General features: G+C 36.9%; 1 protein-coding gene across 1 annotated transcript; it reads left to right on the forward strand.

Moving 5' to 3' along the window:
* The first annotated feature begins 575 nt into the window (after positions 1 to 575).
* LOC114267727 (uncharacterized) lies at positions 576 to 2,644 on the forward strand. The gene has a single exon (XM_082916117.1). It carries the CDS (start codon positions 715 to 717, stop codon positions 2,437 to 2,439), a length of 1,725 nt encoding a protein of 574 aa, XP_082772243.1. The 5' UTR covers positions 576 to 714; the 3' UTR covers positions 2,440 to 2,644.
* The last annotated feature ends 13,155 nt before the right edge of the window (positions 2,645 to 15,799 follow it).

The raw sequence follows: 15,799 nt of genomic DNA on the forward strand, positions 1-15,799 counted from the left end.
CATTTTAATTGAAATGGATCTTGTCAAAGCTCTTTTAGATATGTAGTTTGGGATACCCACTTTAGTGAGAACTAAACTTTATCTCTTGTTGATTTTGTTGAAACCCACCTTTACGGTGATGATATAACTATTGTTGGTGATCCAAGAATATATCTTGATGATTGTATTTTTCTAGTTGTGACTAGAGTTGATATCTTGTAACCCCATTATTTTATAGTGGAAGTTGATTCGGAGTTGGACCCGGGGATGTAGGCATTTTTACCGAACCACGTAAATTTGGTGTTTTGTGATTGTTTTTGTGCCTTTAATTTCAGCCATGTAATTGCTTGTATTTTGTGGTTTATTGCCCATTTTCTAATTACACAAGGAGGGGAAAATATTTGAGTTTTCCCAACAAATACAATACGAAATCAAATCTCAGCCACACTTGTACTTTCTACATGTACATTTCTTGACCCAAAATCTGAAGAAAAAAGTGTTGATTGATTAACTACCCTTTGATTTTGAAATGAAGCTAACTATAAGGAGCTGTACTTAAGCAATACAAAGTCAATACCGCTCTTCCCTCTACATATATAGAAAGTTCAAAGTCAACCAAATAATGGTTATTCATAAGCATTAACTTGCTGGCCTCCTTGCACCAACTTGTACATATGTATAATGTATATTTATATATAGAAATGGCTTGTTTCAAGATCACACAAACAAACAGAGATGGAGTTCAAGCATTTTAGCCACCCCCATGGCTTGTGTTTTCGACAAATCCCTGACCAAGTGCCCGAAATCCAGTGCTCAGGCTGCAACACTCCGGCCTCAGGCTCTGTCTACACCTGCAGGCAGTGCAACAACTTCAATCTTCATGAGCAATGCTTTCAAGCAACTCGCTCATTGAACCACCCTTCCCACCCATCTCATCCTCTCAGCCTCTTCCCCTATCCCACTTACCCGTCTTCCTCTTTCTTCTGCAATTCCTGCAATCTCGCTGGAACCGGCTTCTCCTACAGCTGTTCCACGTGTGAATTTGACCTTCATGTCCGTTGCGCTTACATGCCTGTTCCCCCTTCACCATATCCTAGTTTTCCTATCCCAAATCCCTCTTTCCCTCAAGAATCGCCAAGTTTTAGTCCTCCTCATTATGTTTATAGGCCTGAAAATATTACCCGTGAATCTGTTTCCATAAATTGTCCCAACCAACAATACAATTTAGCAAATCAGCATTACTCTTTCCCCCACGAAACGCCGGGTTTTAGTCCCCAGTATGCTCACAGGCCTGAAACTACCACCATCCATGAATCTTTTGTCAATGGTCCCAACCCCATCCCACCACAATACCCTTCACCAAATGAAGCATTGTCAAGTTTGAATGCCCCAATGGGATTGGCTAATCAACCAACACATGCTCCATATGTTGGTGCAAATCAACAGTACTCTTTTTCCCATGAAACACCAAGTTTCAATCCTCAATATGCTTACATGCCTGAAACTAGTACTACCACCCATGAATCTGTGATCAATAATAGGCCTAACCCACAATACACTTCATCAAATCAAGCACTTTCTTCAACAGCCAATCAACCAACACATGCCCCATATGCTGTTGAAAACCAACAAGTTCCTGTTGTCAATGGTCCTAAGCCACAGTACTCTCAACCAAATGAAGCTCTGCACAATTCTAGTGCTCAGACAGGTCTTGCTAACGAGGGAAAGTCACGTGCTGATCCACCAAATCAAACACAACCACGAAATGTAAAGCATTTCAGCCACCATCATGCCTTGCATTTATCCAAAGTTCAAGAGGAAGATTACATTCACTGCTCTGTTTGTGATCAGTGCCTTTCTGGCTCGGCTTACAGTTGCACCAAGCAAAGGTGCAACTTTGACATTCACAAGTCCTGCTTCGAATTACCACAAGAGATTCACCACAAATCGCATCCCAAACACACTCTCTCGCTTCTCTCGTCCCCGCCTTACAAAGAATACAATGAATTCACCTGCAATGCCTGTCGTGAAATTGGCACTGGTTTTACCTACCACTGTAAAGACTGCAAGTTTGATCTCCATGTCAAGTGTGCTACATTGCTCGAAACTGTGAAACGCGAAGATCATGAGCACCTGCTGACTCTCTTGTATTCATCTCCATACAAGAAATCTGAAGAGGATAGTGCGAAGGACTTGATCTTCTACTGCGATGTATGCCAATTCTCAGTCGGTGACAGCTGTTGGGTATACTATTGTCAAGTATGTGATTATGGTACTGACTTGCATTGTGTGACTGCGGAGAAAAGACCAGAAGAAGAAGAAACAAAGGAATATTCAGCAGAAGAAGCAGTTGCCAAGGCTCAGCAGCATATGCAATTGCTTCAAATTCAAATGGAAATGAGCAAACAAAATGCACAGTTTATAAGCGGAATCGCACAAAGTTTGTCCAACTTAGTTTAAATTTTCTGCAATTTTTTGTTGTGTTTGGGTTGGAAAAGTATGTTCTTGTTGGTCTGTTCTGGCCTTCTGGGTTGATTTTGGTCTCTTTCTTGCTTTGCCTTTCTATCTGATTATTGTTTGCAATATTTGTGTTCTGGCCTTCTGCTAGTTCCAACCTTGAGACAGAATATCTCAAATGTATATTGTTGATCTTTGAGTTGCAAAATGTGGTGAGAGGCATAAGATTGGCTTTTGGGTTTTCAAGTTCACAAAAGGGTTCACAGTTTAATCTTAGCTTCGGAAACTTCATGGGGAATCCACTTCCAATTAGTTCAATTAAGTGGACCAACGGAACAATAAGTTTATGATTTAGAACAGGATAACATTGGGTCAAGTTTTTGACTTAGATCGACATGGGTCAAGTTTGGGGGTAAGGCTAGTTAAAAAAAAAAAAAAAAAAAAAAAAAAAAAAAAAAAAAAAAAAAATTAGGGGTAAGGATAACATTGTCATTTTAGCAATAGAGCTCAGAATAATTTCAAATTTGGTAGTGATCCGAAACAACCCAACAAATAAAATTCATTGTTGTGCACCGATCATAATTCTCTCAACTATGTAATCGTAATGAAACTCGATATTATCTTATACTATTCGATATAAGGTATATGATCATATCACCAATACCAATATATATTTCACTACTATTATTTAAAATCATCATTATGAATATTTTTTTATATATGATCTATACACAATATTTAGAAGACAAACATATTAATCACGGACCACCAGATCAGGTCATGAGTTTTTTTGTTAATTTTTATTTTTTGACCAGCCAAATATTATAAATTACAAAATGATATTTTTCAAAAGTCTGTTCTACCAATACAAATGGAGCGTCAGTTGGAATCCATTGAAATTTGTGTGTTAATATGATTGTTTGTAAAAATGTTGGTGTCGTGCCCCTGACATTTTCCTTGCCCAAAGCAGTGATGGATAAATGTTTTAGACATGAAAATTATCATTAAAAAAAAAATTAATAATAATAAAAATAATAATAATAATAATTTTTTTTTAAGTGAACTGTTGGACCTAAGTATTACAAAATGTTTTAAAGCAATAGAGTACATGTGATTTTAGAGAATATAGGGAATGTCAATGTGATTTTAGAGAATAGAGGAAATATCAGTGTGATTTTAGAATTATTGGGAGTGATTTACCAAATATAAAATCTGATTATGAAGTATATATATACTAATACTACCTGTGGCACGGGGTGAAATTCAAATAAATAAAAATAAAAATAAATAATAAATAATTAATATTATAATAATATATATGTTATTTTAATAGTAAGAGTGCTCCGTATGAAATCTAAAATTTTGAGTTTAAACTTTGTGCATACACCGCTTTTTATATAAATTTTTATTTTAAGATAAGATAAAAAAATCTACTATACGTGACATAAAAAGAAGACTTAAATATTAAGTTGAGCATTCATTTAATAATCAACAATGATTCATCCCACTAAAAACACCACCACTAATAGCACTAATGCATTAAAAAAAGTAAAAAAAAAAAAAAAAAACACAACTCCAAGACCAAAACATCACATCATTAATGGCGGGACCCACTGCCACCTAATTAGTGGGAGCACTAATTAGTGCTCCCAAGCATTTTTCTAGTATATATATACTTCATAATCAGATTTTATATTAAACAGAATTAATTAAAAAAAAAATCATAATTTCTCTCCTATAAAATAATAAAATTATCTAAATTATTAATTGAAATATATTTATAAAATCATTAAAAACAGTTAATTAACTTTATGATTTATTAATAAAATGGACGATTTATTATGAAATTAGAAATATCAAATAATAAAATTATCTAAATTATTAATTGAAATATATTTATAAAATCATTAAAAACAGTTAATTAACTTTATGATTTATTAATAAAATGGACGATTTATTATGAAATTAGAAATATCAAGAGGTGAAATGTAATTTCCAAAATTATAAAGAGCGATTTATATTTTAATCAAAATTCGAGATATATTTATAATTTACCCTTAATAATAATATATAGAAGATAGATATATGCTGCCAAGTCTAAAGTCAAAAATTTTAAAATTGCACAATGATAACAAAGCCAAAAGTCTACCCATTGCCAGTATGTTCAGAGAGACAATTGATCACAAGCAGTTCATTTCATTGGTGAAGGGGTTTGAATCTGACTATCTGAATTATAAAATTTCCATCCAAATTTTATACATACTGCAATTTGTTGATTTTCTGGCTACTTTCTAGTTGGATAACACAAGATGGCTATCTTTTTCCTAACAAAAATATACAGTAATTGATTTTTTTATTGAAACCTAGCCAAAGTCTATGAACTACAAAGATTTCAAAAGTTACTGTATTGATGAGACCACTACCTTTTTATCTAGTGATAAAAATTTAAGATTGATTACATTTTATCACCTCAATTATTGTTCTTTAGTTCTCTCTCATCAACTAAATTTTTTAAGGATTAATTAGTAAAAAAATTCATTCTTATTGGCTATATGTTATTTAATTAAAGTTTAATTTTATTTTTTTTATGTTAAGAACACACATTGAAAGTTACCAAAAGTTGCAAGCGGCGATGAATAAGATGGACAGATAGGTATTATTGGTTTTGTAGATCCTAATAAGTATTGGCCACTGAACTCTCTAGGTCCAATGGTGGGTTTGGAGGACCTCCTTTTAAAGTGGGGGGAGGGGGAGGGGAGTCCAGGTTAGAGTTTACCCTCTAGTCCGAATTTTTTGAATACTTTAGTAATTTTCCTATTATTTCCGCGTTGCCCTAATTCTGTACTTATAACAGAGTTGTATTATTTTCTAATTATAGTGAAAACAACAGCAACCGTAAACATAGTCTCATTCTGGGATGACCTACGTAAATTCTTATATTCTTGTGTGTGTTTGATTTCTTTGATTCGATTATCTCACTTGTTTGTAATTTTGTGTATCACCAATCTTGGTTAGGAAAAGTTAATTTCTAACAAGGTGACAATTGAAAAAGATAGGTGGACATTTGAACAAATAGTTTGATAGATAGGTAACATTTGAACACATAGACAAATAGCTAAATTTTGAATAGATAAGTATCCTTTTGGATAAATAATGTCATTTTGACAACAGCAAGCTATGTACAAGCGAACAATGATTTTTATACCATATATACCATGCTATATTTTGACTATAACAAGCTTTTGACCATACCATTGAAGAAGCTCTTAGAGGGAAAGAATAAATGGCTTTAAAACAGTGAGAAGTAGCTTACTTGGTGACATGCAGGTCCCATATATTCATGGGAGAGACATCCTTGCATACACCTTCCTCCAAGTCAATGCCTACCTTGGTGTTTCCAGATCCGTGTTTAGCATACAAAGAAGATATTATTTCCATTGCGTTCAGGCCAGCATTCTCAACTAGGGTTTTAGGTACCATCTCAAAGCTCTCAGCAAATTTTGCAATAGCATATTGATCCAATCTACAAAGAAAGAGTGTCAAATCCTATCACCAAGAAAGTAGAAACACTACGCACTATGAATCTTTATGTAAAAGAAGGAAAACCCTAAGTTCACGATCATTAGTTTAGTACAAGAAATATCCAATGTACATGTAATAATAAAACGTACGATTATGAAATATAGCCTTCAGCAGAGATGAGCACTAATTAACAAATCAGAAAGGTGACATCTGTTTTGCACAGACATCTTAGACGTGGTTATCAAAAATGTGATCTAGATCGTAGGATCGTAAGATCCTAAATTGCCAAAATGATCCAAATCGTTGTAGAGTCAGTGTTATAGTAGGATCGCAAGTAGGATAGTATGGGATCATGTGGGATCATAGGTAGGATCGCAAGTAAGATGCTGGGCTTTTGAGTTGTCATCTTTTAATACACATCATCCTTGTTTGCATTCTTATCTTATTTTTAATAGAAAGCAGAATCTTATGCACGAGACCCTCTTACCAATCTAACGTAAGATCCTGAATTTAACAACCATGATCTTAGAATGTGTAAAATAGTTGTCTCGCATGATAAGTGGGCGTGGAAATGACACTAATATGTGTTCGATAAGCTTGTTGTAAGATGAGTAACAACTAAGAAGAAGCACAATTTTGACAAACATGATCAAAACAGAATTCGAGCTTCTTCTCTGGAACCTCCCCAAGATACTATAATCATCTGTCATAAATGTTACACCGATCTCAAAAAAAGTGATGTAACATGTTGGACATGCTAAAAGGATGCATAAACACTTCACCCAACCCTAAAGTACAGGAGGCGTTAAATTAGGCACTCCCACATCTCATCAGCTTCCCAATGCCTAAAGTAAATCCACACATAACCGCTAACTTATCTAGGCATAAACTTCACAAACATTCTGGCCCATGCATCACATCGCAATATATACAACATAACATATCTCAACATGACATATCTCATAATATACCTGTTAGGTTCCTCAGTCTTGTCAATCCCACGAACAACATTGCTTATCGAGTTATAATTTTCCTAGTTGTTTTGCCTTGCTCGCTCGAGCGAAGGAGTCCTGGCTCGAGCGAAGAAGTCCTGCTCCTAGAAATTGTCTATCTCTGCAAAAATTCTGTGAAAAAGGATTGTGAGCTCGAGCGAAGGAAGCTTGGCTCGAGCGATGCCACTTAAGGAAAAACACGCGTATTTGGTTCCTCACTCGAGCTAGCTTCGTTGCCTCTGTTTTCTATAAGTACTTGTTTAAGTCAGTTTTAAGGTTATGTTTTTTAAATCTTCTTTAAGGGTTTTAGGGTTTTCTTTTGGGGCTGGTTTGCGAGTTTTCTTTGATGTTTGATTGAGTATTGAGCTTATGTTTTGATTAGCACACATCAAGGAGTTTGGTTCTTCTTCTTTAAGAGCGTTCTTTTTCGGTGGAATTCGAAGATTCAAGAGCAGAGTAATCGAAGGAGTTTGATGCTGTGTGCAGTCATTGATTCGACAATGGATGTTGTGGATTCAACATTAATTTTATCAATTCCGAGACGAAGGTTGCGGTGAAATATACAGATTGTGGAAGACAAATTGACAGCGTTTGGGTAATTTGTTTGGCTATTTGTAATCTTTCTTTCTTCAGTAGTGGATTGATTTATGGCATTTCGCCCGTGATTTTTTAATCACAATTAGAGGTGCTCCAATAGTGATTTGTTTCCACGTAAAAATCGTTTGTGTCTATTTATTGTTTCTGAAACAATAATCTAAATCACTCTCATACATTCTTGATGATTTAGATTGTGAGTTTTAATTGGTTGAAAATTGGCACAATTAAATCTTGATCTAATCATGAATCACTTAGGTTTTTCAATTGGTATCAGAGCGGGTCACTGTTTGTTTTTATCAAAGCTACAGGAGTGTGATTTTGTGTGATTGGTGATACGGATTCAATTCGCGAAGGTAACTGAACCCATAGACCTCGGTTACTTGATAGTACAAACTATTCTCATTGGAAAGCTCGTATAAGAGCGTTTTTAAAATCTATCGATGAGAAAGTTTGGCACTGTGTGATCTATGGGTGGAGTGAACCTGTTATCACCATTGATGGTGTTGATATTCCCAAACCCCTTGATAAATGGGACGCATTCGACTATCAAAACTCGAGTTGGAACAGTAAGGCTCTCAATTCCCTGTTTTGCTCTATCACACCTTAAGAGTTTTGTCATATTTGCACGTGTGAGGTAGCAAAAGAGGCTTGGGACATTCTTGAAACAATTCACGAGAGTACTACTTCTATTAAAAGGTCAAAACTTCAACGTCTCACCTCAGCCTTTGAAACTCTTTTTTTGCTTGATGATGAGACGTTTGACGATTTTTATGCTAAACTTAGTGACATCGTGAATTCCTATTTCACATTCGGTGAAAAAATCCCTAAAGCAAAGGTTGTTGGAAAAATTTTGAGGTCTTTACCCGAAAGGTCCTAATCAAAAGTGACAACTATTGAGAAGGCTCAGGATGTTGATACCCTCAAGCTTGATCAATTGGTTGAAAACTTGCAGACTTATGAAGCCCTCCAGATTTCTAAGAAAAAATAAAAAGATAGTGTGGCTTTCAATAGTGCTCATGAGACTGCAAAAACTCCTGAGATTGAGTTTGATCTAAAGTCCGAGATGACGACTATGTTTACTAAACAGTTCAAAAAAAGTTTAAAGAAAAGTAAGCCTAATTTCAAAGACCTATTTCAAAAGATAAGAGTAATAAAAAACTTAAAACTTTTCCACCAAAAATTGGTTCAAAAACTGAAAATAAAATTATAAAGGGGCAAGGGGTCAAGTACGAATGTCAAGGGTTTGGACATATTACTCTTGAATGTCCTTTGAAAAAGAACCGAAAGAAAGTCTATACAGTGACTTGGGATGATGAAAGCGGGTCAGAGCAAGAACCCGATGAAACTGAATACGGTGAAGATGGACATAGTACTTACATGGCATTATAGTTTACAGCCACTCAACCTCCTCCAAAGCCAGTGGAATTTACTCGTGGTCAAAATCTACACCGTGCACCTACCTTTGATGGGAGTAATTACTTGTTCTAGAAGATTAGAATGAGGATGTTTCTGAGAGCTTACGACCCTGAGGGCTGGCAAGCCATTGAAGAGGATGTTGAAAGCACTGACAATCCAAGTAATCAAAGAGTTCTGACTACCATTCAAGAAGTAATTTTTGATGAAGAACAGCAACGCATTGCTCACTGCACAAAGGCCAAAGATACATGGGACATTCTGAGACAATTTCATGAAAGAGGAGAGTCATCTTCACCACCATCTATCAATTTTCATACCTTAGTTGCTCGACTGGATGAGGTCTAGGAGAAAAAGGAGCAAAAAGAAAATGATGAGACCTCGGAAGACAATGATGAGATTGATGGTGATGACCTACAACAAACTTATGAAAAGGTTTACGATGAATCTCTGAATTTGTCCAAGATAAATGACAAACTCACTCTCAAGCTCAAAGCTTGTGAAAGCGAGAATGTCAAGCTAAAAGGAGAAATTGCAACAACAAAGCAGAATGTCATCAAGATCTCTAATGACAGGCAAAATCTATGTGGGAAACTTCTATCTTTTGAGACCGAAAGGAATGAACTTCTGAAAATATATGCCACATATGAAGAGAGGATTGAAAATCTTGAGATGTCATAAGCTACATTGGAAGAGATGGTTGGTCAAAAAGATAAAGAACTCAGAGATGCTAGAGCCACAATTGCCATATGGAACAAAGATTCCAAGACATTAGAAGACATCCTTGGGTCTCAACAAATGGGTTGTGACAAAAGTGTCTAGGTTATGGTAATGCGACAGTTCAATTAAATGTGTGATTCCCACCATGAAGTATTATTTTCAAAAAAATAAATATAAAATTTTAGATAAAAAGGGAAATACTGTCATGCATGGGGTTCGCACATTTGATAACTGCTATGGGATTGTTACCACTAATGATCTCACTTGTCACTCAGCCATCATAAGTAATATTGATCTGCGGCATCAAAGATTAGGTCACATGAATTTCAAAGACCTAACTAAGATAGCCAACAAAGAGCTTATGAGAGGAGTACCTAAACTGGGTAAGAATATGAACCATGTGTGTGAACCATGTCAACTTGGGAAGCAAACCTGTGCCCCTCATAAAAAGGTGAGCAGCTTTATACCAAACGTCCTCTTGAATTGGTTCATATGGATCTTATGGGACCCACTCGCACTGAAAGCATTGGAGGTAAAAGATGTATTTTCTTGACCGTTGATGATTTTACTCGTTTTTCATGGGTAAATTTTTTAAGAGAAAAATCTGATACGTCTGATGCTTTCCAGGCCTTAGTCCTTAAAATCCAAAATGAACAGGGTGTTTCTATTGGGCGTATCATAAGAATCCGAACTGATCATGGTCGTGAGTTTGAAAATAGTTCGTTTTCGAATTTTTGTGATATGCATGGAATTGAGCATGAATTTTCTACTCTGATTGCTCCACAACAAAATGGAGTTATTGAGAGGAAGAACAGGGTTGTTCAAGAGATGGCTAGGGTCATGCTCCTAAGTAAGAAAGTTCTTCCAAGGTTTTGGGCTGAAGCCTTAAATACCGTCGTTTATGTTGTAAATTGAGTGTATTTAAAGCCCGGCACTTTACAAACTACATATGAATTGTGGAAGGGATTGAAACCTAATGTAAAATACTTCAAAACTTTTGGGAGTAAATGTTACATTTTCAAAGATAGAGAACCTTTGGGCAAATTTGATTCTCGAAGTGATGAAGGTATTTTTCTGAGGTATTCAACTACCAATAGAGCTTTTCGTGTCTATAACCTGTGAACTTTATCTTTAATGGAATCAATCAATGTGGTTAAAGATGGCACAGGTTCTCCTACTTCAGCGATAAATGAGAAAGAAAATGGTGAGTCTCCAATCCTGGATACTAAACCACAGAGTCAAAAAGAAGCTGAGGTCCAAGCACAAGAAGGTGAGACAACACCAACTTCTCAGGTAAGTCAGAGTCCAAAGAGTACACAAAGAGACACTACTTCTGATGCCTTTGTGACCACAAGTCTAAAGTTCAAACCATCAACAAGGGTGAAACTGAATCATCTGGCTCAACAGGTGATTGGAAGTGTCTCGGATCGAATGAAAACCCGAAGACAAATTTGGGTGGAGGTATCTTACATGTGTTATGTTTCATTAATTGAACCTAAGAATATAAAGAGGCCTTACTAGATGATAGTTGGGTCAATGCTATGCATGAAGAATTAGGTCAATTTGAACGTAGCAATGTTTGGACTCTTGTTCCCAGACCTAGAGACATGAATGTAATAGGTACCAAGTGGATCTTTAAGAATAAATCTGATGAGAATGGTACTGTAGTTAGAAATAAAGCTAGGTTGGTTGCTCAAGGCTATACACAAGTAGAAGGTGTTAACTATGATGAGACGTTTTCCCCAATTGCACGTCTCGAATCTATTCATATTTTACTTAGTGTTGCATGCTTTCTTGGCTTCAAATTGTTTCAAATGGATCTGAAAAGTGCCTTTCTGAATGGGTACTTGAAAGAAGAGGCTTATGTTGAGCAACCAAAAGGGTTTGAGGACCCTAAATGTCCACACCATGTCCACAAGTTAGACAAGGCTTTGTATGGGTTGAAACAAGCCCCTCAGGCTTGGTATGATAGACTTATTACCTTTCTTATTGATAATGATTTTCAAAGGGGTAGTGTAGACAAGACTTTATTTGTGAAACATACTAAGTCTCATATACTTGTTGCTCAGATTTATGTTTATGATATTGTGTTTGGATCCACTGCTGATCATCTTGTGAAATACTTTTCGAATTGCATGACACATAAGTTTGAGATGAGTGTGATGGGAGAGTTGTCTTATTTCTTAGGTCTTCAAATTAAACAGTCTTCTTCGGGTATGTTTGTCTCTCAGACTAAGTATGCCAAAAACCTTGTGTCAAAGTTCGGTCTAGAGTCTAGCAAACATGCTCGGACTCTGATGAGCGCCAGTCTTCACCTTTCCAAAGATTCATCCGGTACTGATGTTGATCCTACACTTTATAGGAGTATGATAGGAAATCTTCTTTATCTCACAACCAGTCGACCTGATATTGCATTTAGTGTAGGTGTCTGTGCCCGTTACCAAGCCTGACTTTAAGAGTTTCATCTTGTTGCAATAAAATGCATCATTAAGTATGTTAATGGGACTTTGGGTTATGTGATTTGGTTCTCGACTGATACTACAACTGAAATCATTGGTTTTTCTGATGCCGATTGGGCAGGATGTGCTAATGATCATTAGAGCACATCTGGGGGGTGTTTTTACTTTGGGAATAATTTGGTTTCCTGGCATAGCAAAAAGCAAAATGTCATTTCTCTTTTGACTGCTGAGACTGAGTACATTACTGCAGGGAGTTATTGTGCACAAATGTTGTGGATGAAGCAAATGCTTCATGATTATGGAATAGACCAGAACACCCTCACCATTTTCTGTGATAACACAAGTGCCATTAACATTTCTAAAAATCCTGTCCAACACTCTCGCACCAAACACATTGACATTCGTCATCATTTCATTCGAGAGTTAGTGGAAGAAGGCCTTGTAGTTCTTGAACATGTACCTATTGAGCATCAAAAAGCTGATATTTTTACAAAACCCCTTGATCTTCTTAGGCTTGAGTTCCTTAGAAAAACCTTGGATGTCATGCTCAGTCACTAGGGTGTTACATGTTAATTGAGTGAGTGAGAGTGATTGGTTTTATGTGTGGTTGGATGCAATAATCTCATTGTCATTGATTCCTATCATCTCTGCATTTAGTTTCATACGAATACATTTCATGCTACTTGCAAGATTTCATTATTCTTTGTTCATAGCTCATTCTGAATGCCCATGCTCATTGACTTCATGATCTCATTCTGTACACAACCTTGAGTTAAACTGTTGCAGGGGTTTCCGCACTAGTGATCAGAGTTTTCTATGGACCACTAACAGTGTTTCTTATACATTTTCAGAAGAATTGACCTATACTGGCAAATCATAGGTGATGTTGAGTCTCTTAACCATCTACCATCGTTTTTCACTTTCACGGCTCCTCCCTCAGTTCATTGAAGTCCGGGCATTAGGAAAAGGCTACCTCAGAGGCACCAACTGGGCCATCCTTACTGATTTCATAATTCTCTAGTTTGGTCTTCATACTCTAGAGTGTGCATGCCACCAATGAGTGCCCACAAGAAAGAAAATTCAAAAATTAAAAATTAAAAAAAAAAAGAAAAGAAAGGACTCATTGAGTGAGGGAAAGCCTCTGTTTTTTACTCAACAAATATCCCTTGATTCCCAATGGTTTGACTTTTCTCTATGATGTTTAGTTCCTCTTACTGGAGGTCCAGCCATCCGATCACTATGAGGATTAACTCTAACTCTGTGGCCTCTCAAGGATTGCACACACACACATTCATTTTGTGAGCTCTCATGATTGAATTTGAGTTGTGCATTCTCATGTAGCCTATGCTCATTGATCAATTTTTATCTGATTTGCTCATGATATTATGCTTCATATTGTCAATTTTGCACGGTTGCAGGCTTCATGGTTTGTAGATTATCTCATCTTAGTGTCACATTCATGCTGCTATGCTCACTTCCTTTTTGTTTCAGGTTCCACTTAATAGTGTAAGTTTTTGTTTTTGCTCAGAAATGTGTTTTTTAGTGTTTTGTTTTTTCCTTCTTCGCTTGAGAGAGGGAGTTTGCGCTCGAGCGAGCTTTCTTTCAACCCAGTACTTTTGCAGATGGAAAAAAAATTGGAAGCATGTAAGCGAGAATGTCTTAGCTTAAGTGAACCTGTGCGCGTAAGTGTCTTAGCTCGAGCGACAAACTTCTCGCTCGAGCGACCTGTTAAGGTTTAAATAGTTCGTCTGCCTCTTCAGACTTCATTTTTCCACTTTTTGCTTGGTTCATCTCTCTCTTAGGGTTTTTTCCTCTCCATTGCTGTTTATCTCTTGGTCTTCACTCATTTTTATTTCTCATCAATTTGTCTTGCATCTTCATCGTTGGTAAGTTTTTCTCTTTCTTTTTCGTTCTCCCTTGTTTTGGGTGTTTGCTCTGCTTCGTCTGTGGTTCTAGGATTCTTCTTCATTGTTGGGTTTGTTTCAGTTATTATTGTTTGTTTTCTCTCTATGGTATTTTGGTTTAGTAATTGGATGCATTTTTCCTAAGGGTTTTGCTATCTCACTATTGAATTAGGGCTTTAATTTCTCTACCTTGGTTTTGCCCTATGTTTCAATTACTGCTTTATGATGGCCTTAGTAAATTGTCTTAATGTTGGTTTCCATAATCTACTATCTCTGTATCTCTCATACTACTGCAATTGGTTGATTTTGGAAATTTGACCTAGCACTGCTCTTACAGTCATTGATGTAATGCAATGGTTTTGTGCATTTTCATGTTGTTTAACCCTGTTGGACTAATGATGTTTATTGTGTTCTCATGTCTGTTTTTCAGGGTTCTAATGGTATTTGGGTGTTCCTTGTGTTTTGTCTTGGTGGGTTGGGTTTTGTGGTTGTCTTTTCTCCCTTTTGGTCAGTCATGGCTAAGTCTTCGAAGCGCCGTAAAACCACCATGTCTCGCTCCAATTTCAATACTGAAAAGTTTCAATCAAAGGAAAAATCCAACCTGTTTAGGGATATCTATGCTTCTAGGAAAGTTCATTTAGAACGTAATGTCCATCCTAGTGCTTTTGAGTCTATTCATATCCATTCTTTATTTGATGCTTTAAGGGGTGATCAAGTCTTAATTTTCTCTAGGCCTCAAAATCTCAGCTTGGTCCGAGAATTTTATTGTAACATGCACTCCATTAGCAAGGAAATAGCTCCCTCTTTTCACACCTGGGTTCGGCACAAAGCCTTGGTCATAGATAACGAAGCCTTTAGGCAGTTTCTTCATCTTCCGGAAGTTTGGAATTGTCATTATCCTTTCATTACCCGCAGCGGTGTTGATTTTGATCAAGTGGCCACTGAACTTTGTGGCACTTCCCGAACTTGGATTGTCGGGGCGCTCATTCAGCAAAATAAGCTTCTTCCTCGTTTCTGTCTCCTTAACATCATCGTTTGTACCAACATCCATGTTACTACTCAGTCTTCTCGCATTACCCAAGATCAAGGTTATGTGTTATATTGTATTGACCATCGCCTTCTTATTGGCCTGCCTGAGATGATCGTCTCCAAAACGATTACTGTTTTTTATGGTCGCAAATCTTTGGATCTCCCTTATGGGTGTTTTCTCACTCGATTTCTTACATCTCTTGGTATCCCCACCTTTAAGGATGACGAGTTTGCCTCTCCAATTAAACCCATCACCAAGTTGACCGTCTCACAGAGTCAAGCTCATGTCTGGGGGGGTTCGTCAGGAGTCGGGGTGTCTGATGTAGGTGATGATCCACTTACCAAAAAGGTCGAGATTAATGCAGCCGCTACTGGTGCACCTGAGATGCGTCCTCGTTCGTTTCGTGGCCAGCTGCAGTAATTCGAGCAGTCTGTCACCCATCGCCTGGATCAGCTCGATGTCAGGGTTGATACCCTTGATGGCAGTCTTGATCATCAGTCCGCCATGCTGGCTCAGATCCTTTCTTTGCTACAGATGCAGCCGCCGCCTCCACTAGACTCATAGCTCTTTTTACTTTTGGACAGTTTTTGGACAGTTTCTTTTCTGTTTGGCTTGTCTATTCTGTTTCTTTTGTCTCTTCCGAACAAAAAGGGGGAGTATGTTAGTTTTGTTTCGAATTTTGCAATATATATTTTTGTTTGCATGATGGTTAGAGAATATTGGGAT

This window comes from Camellia sinensis, chromosome 2 (assembly GCF_055761805.1).
Source record: "Camellia sinensis isolate YWXY chromosome 2, ASM5576180v1, whole genome shotgun sequence".
In the NCBI taxonomy this organism is placed as follows: Eukaryota; Viridiplantae; Streptophyta; class Magnoliopsida; order Ericales; family Theaceae; genus Camellia; species Camellia sinensis.

What these genes read in the sequence shown, in the direction of transcription:
- LOC114267727 (XM_082916117.1), top strand. Translation starts at nt 715, where the DNA reads ATGGAGTTCAAGCATTTTAGCCACCCCCATGGCTTGTGTTTTCGACAA.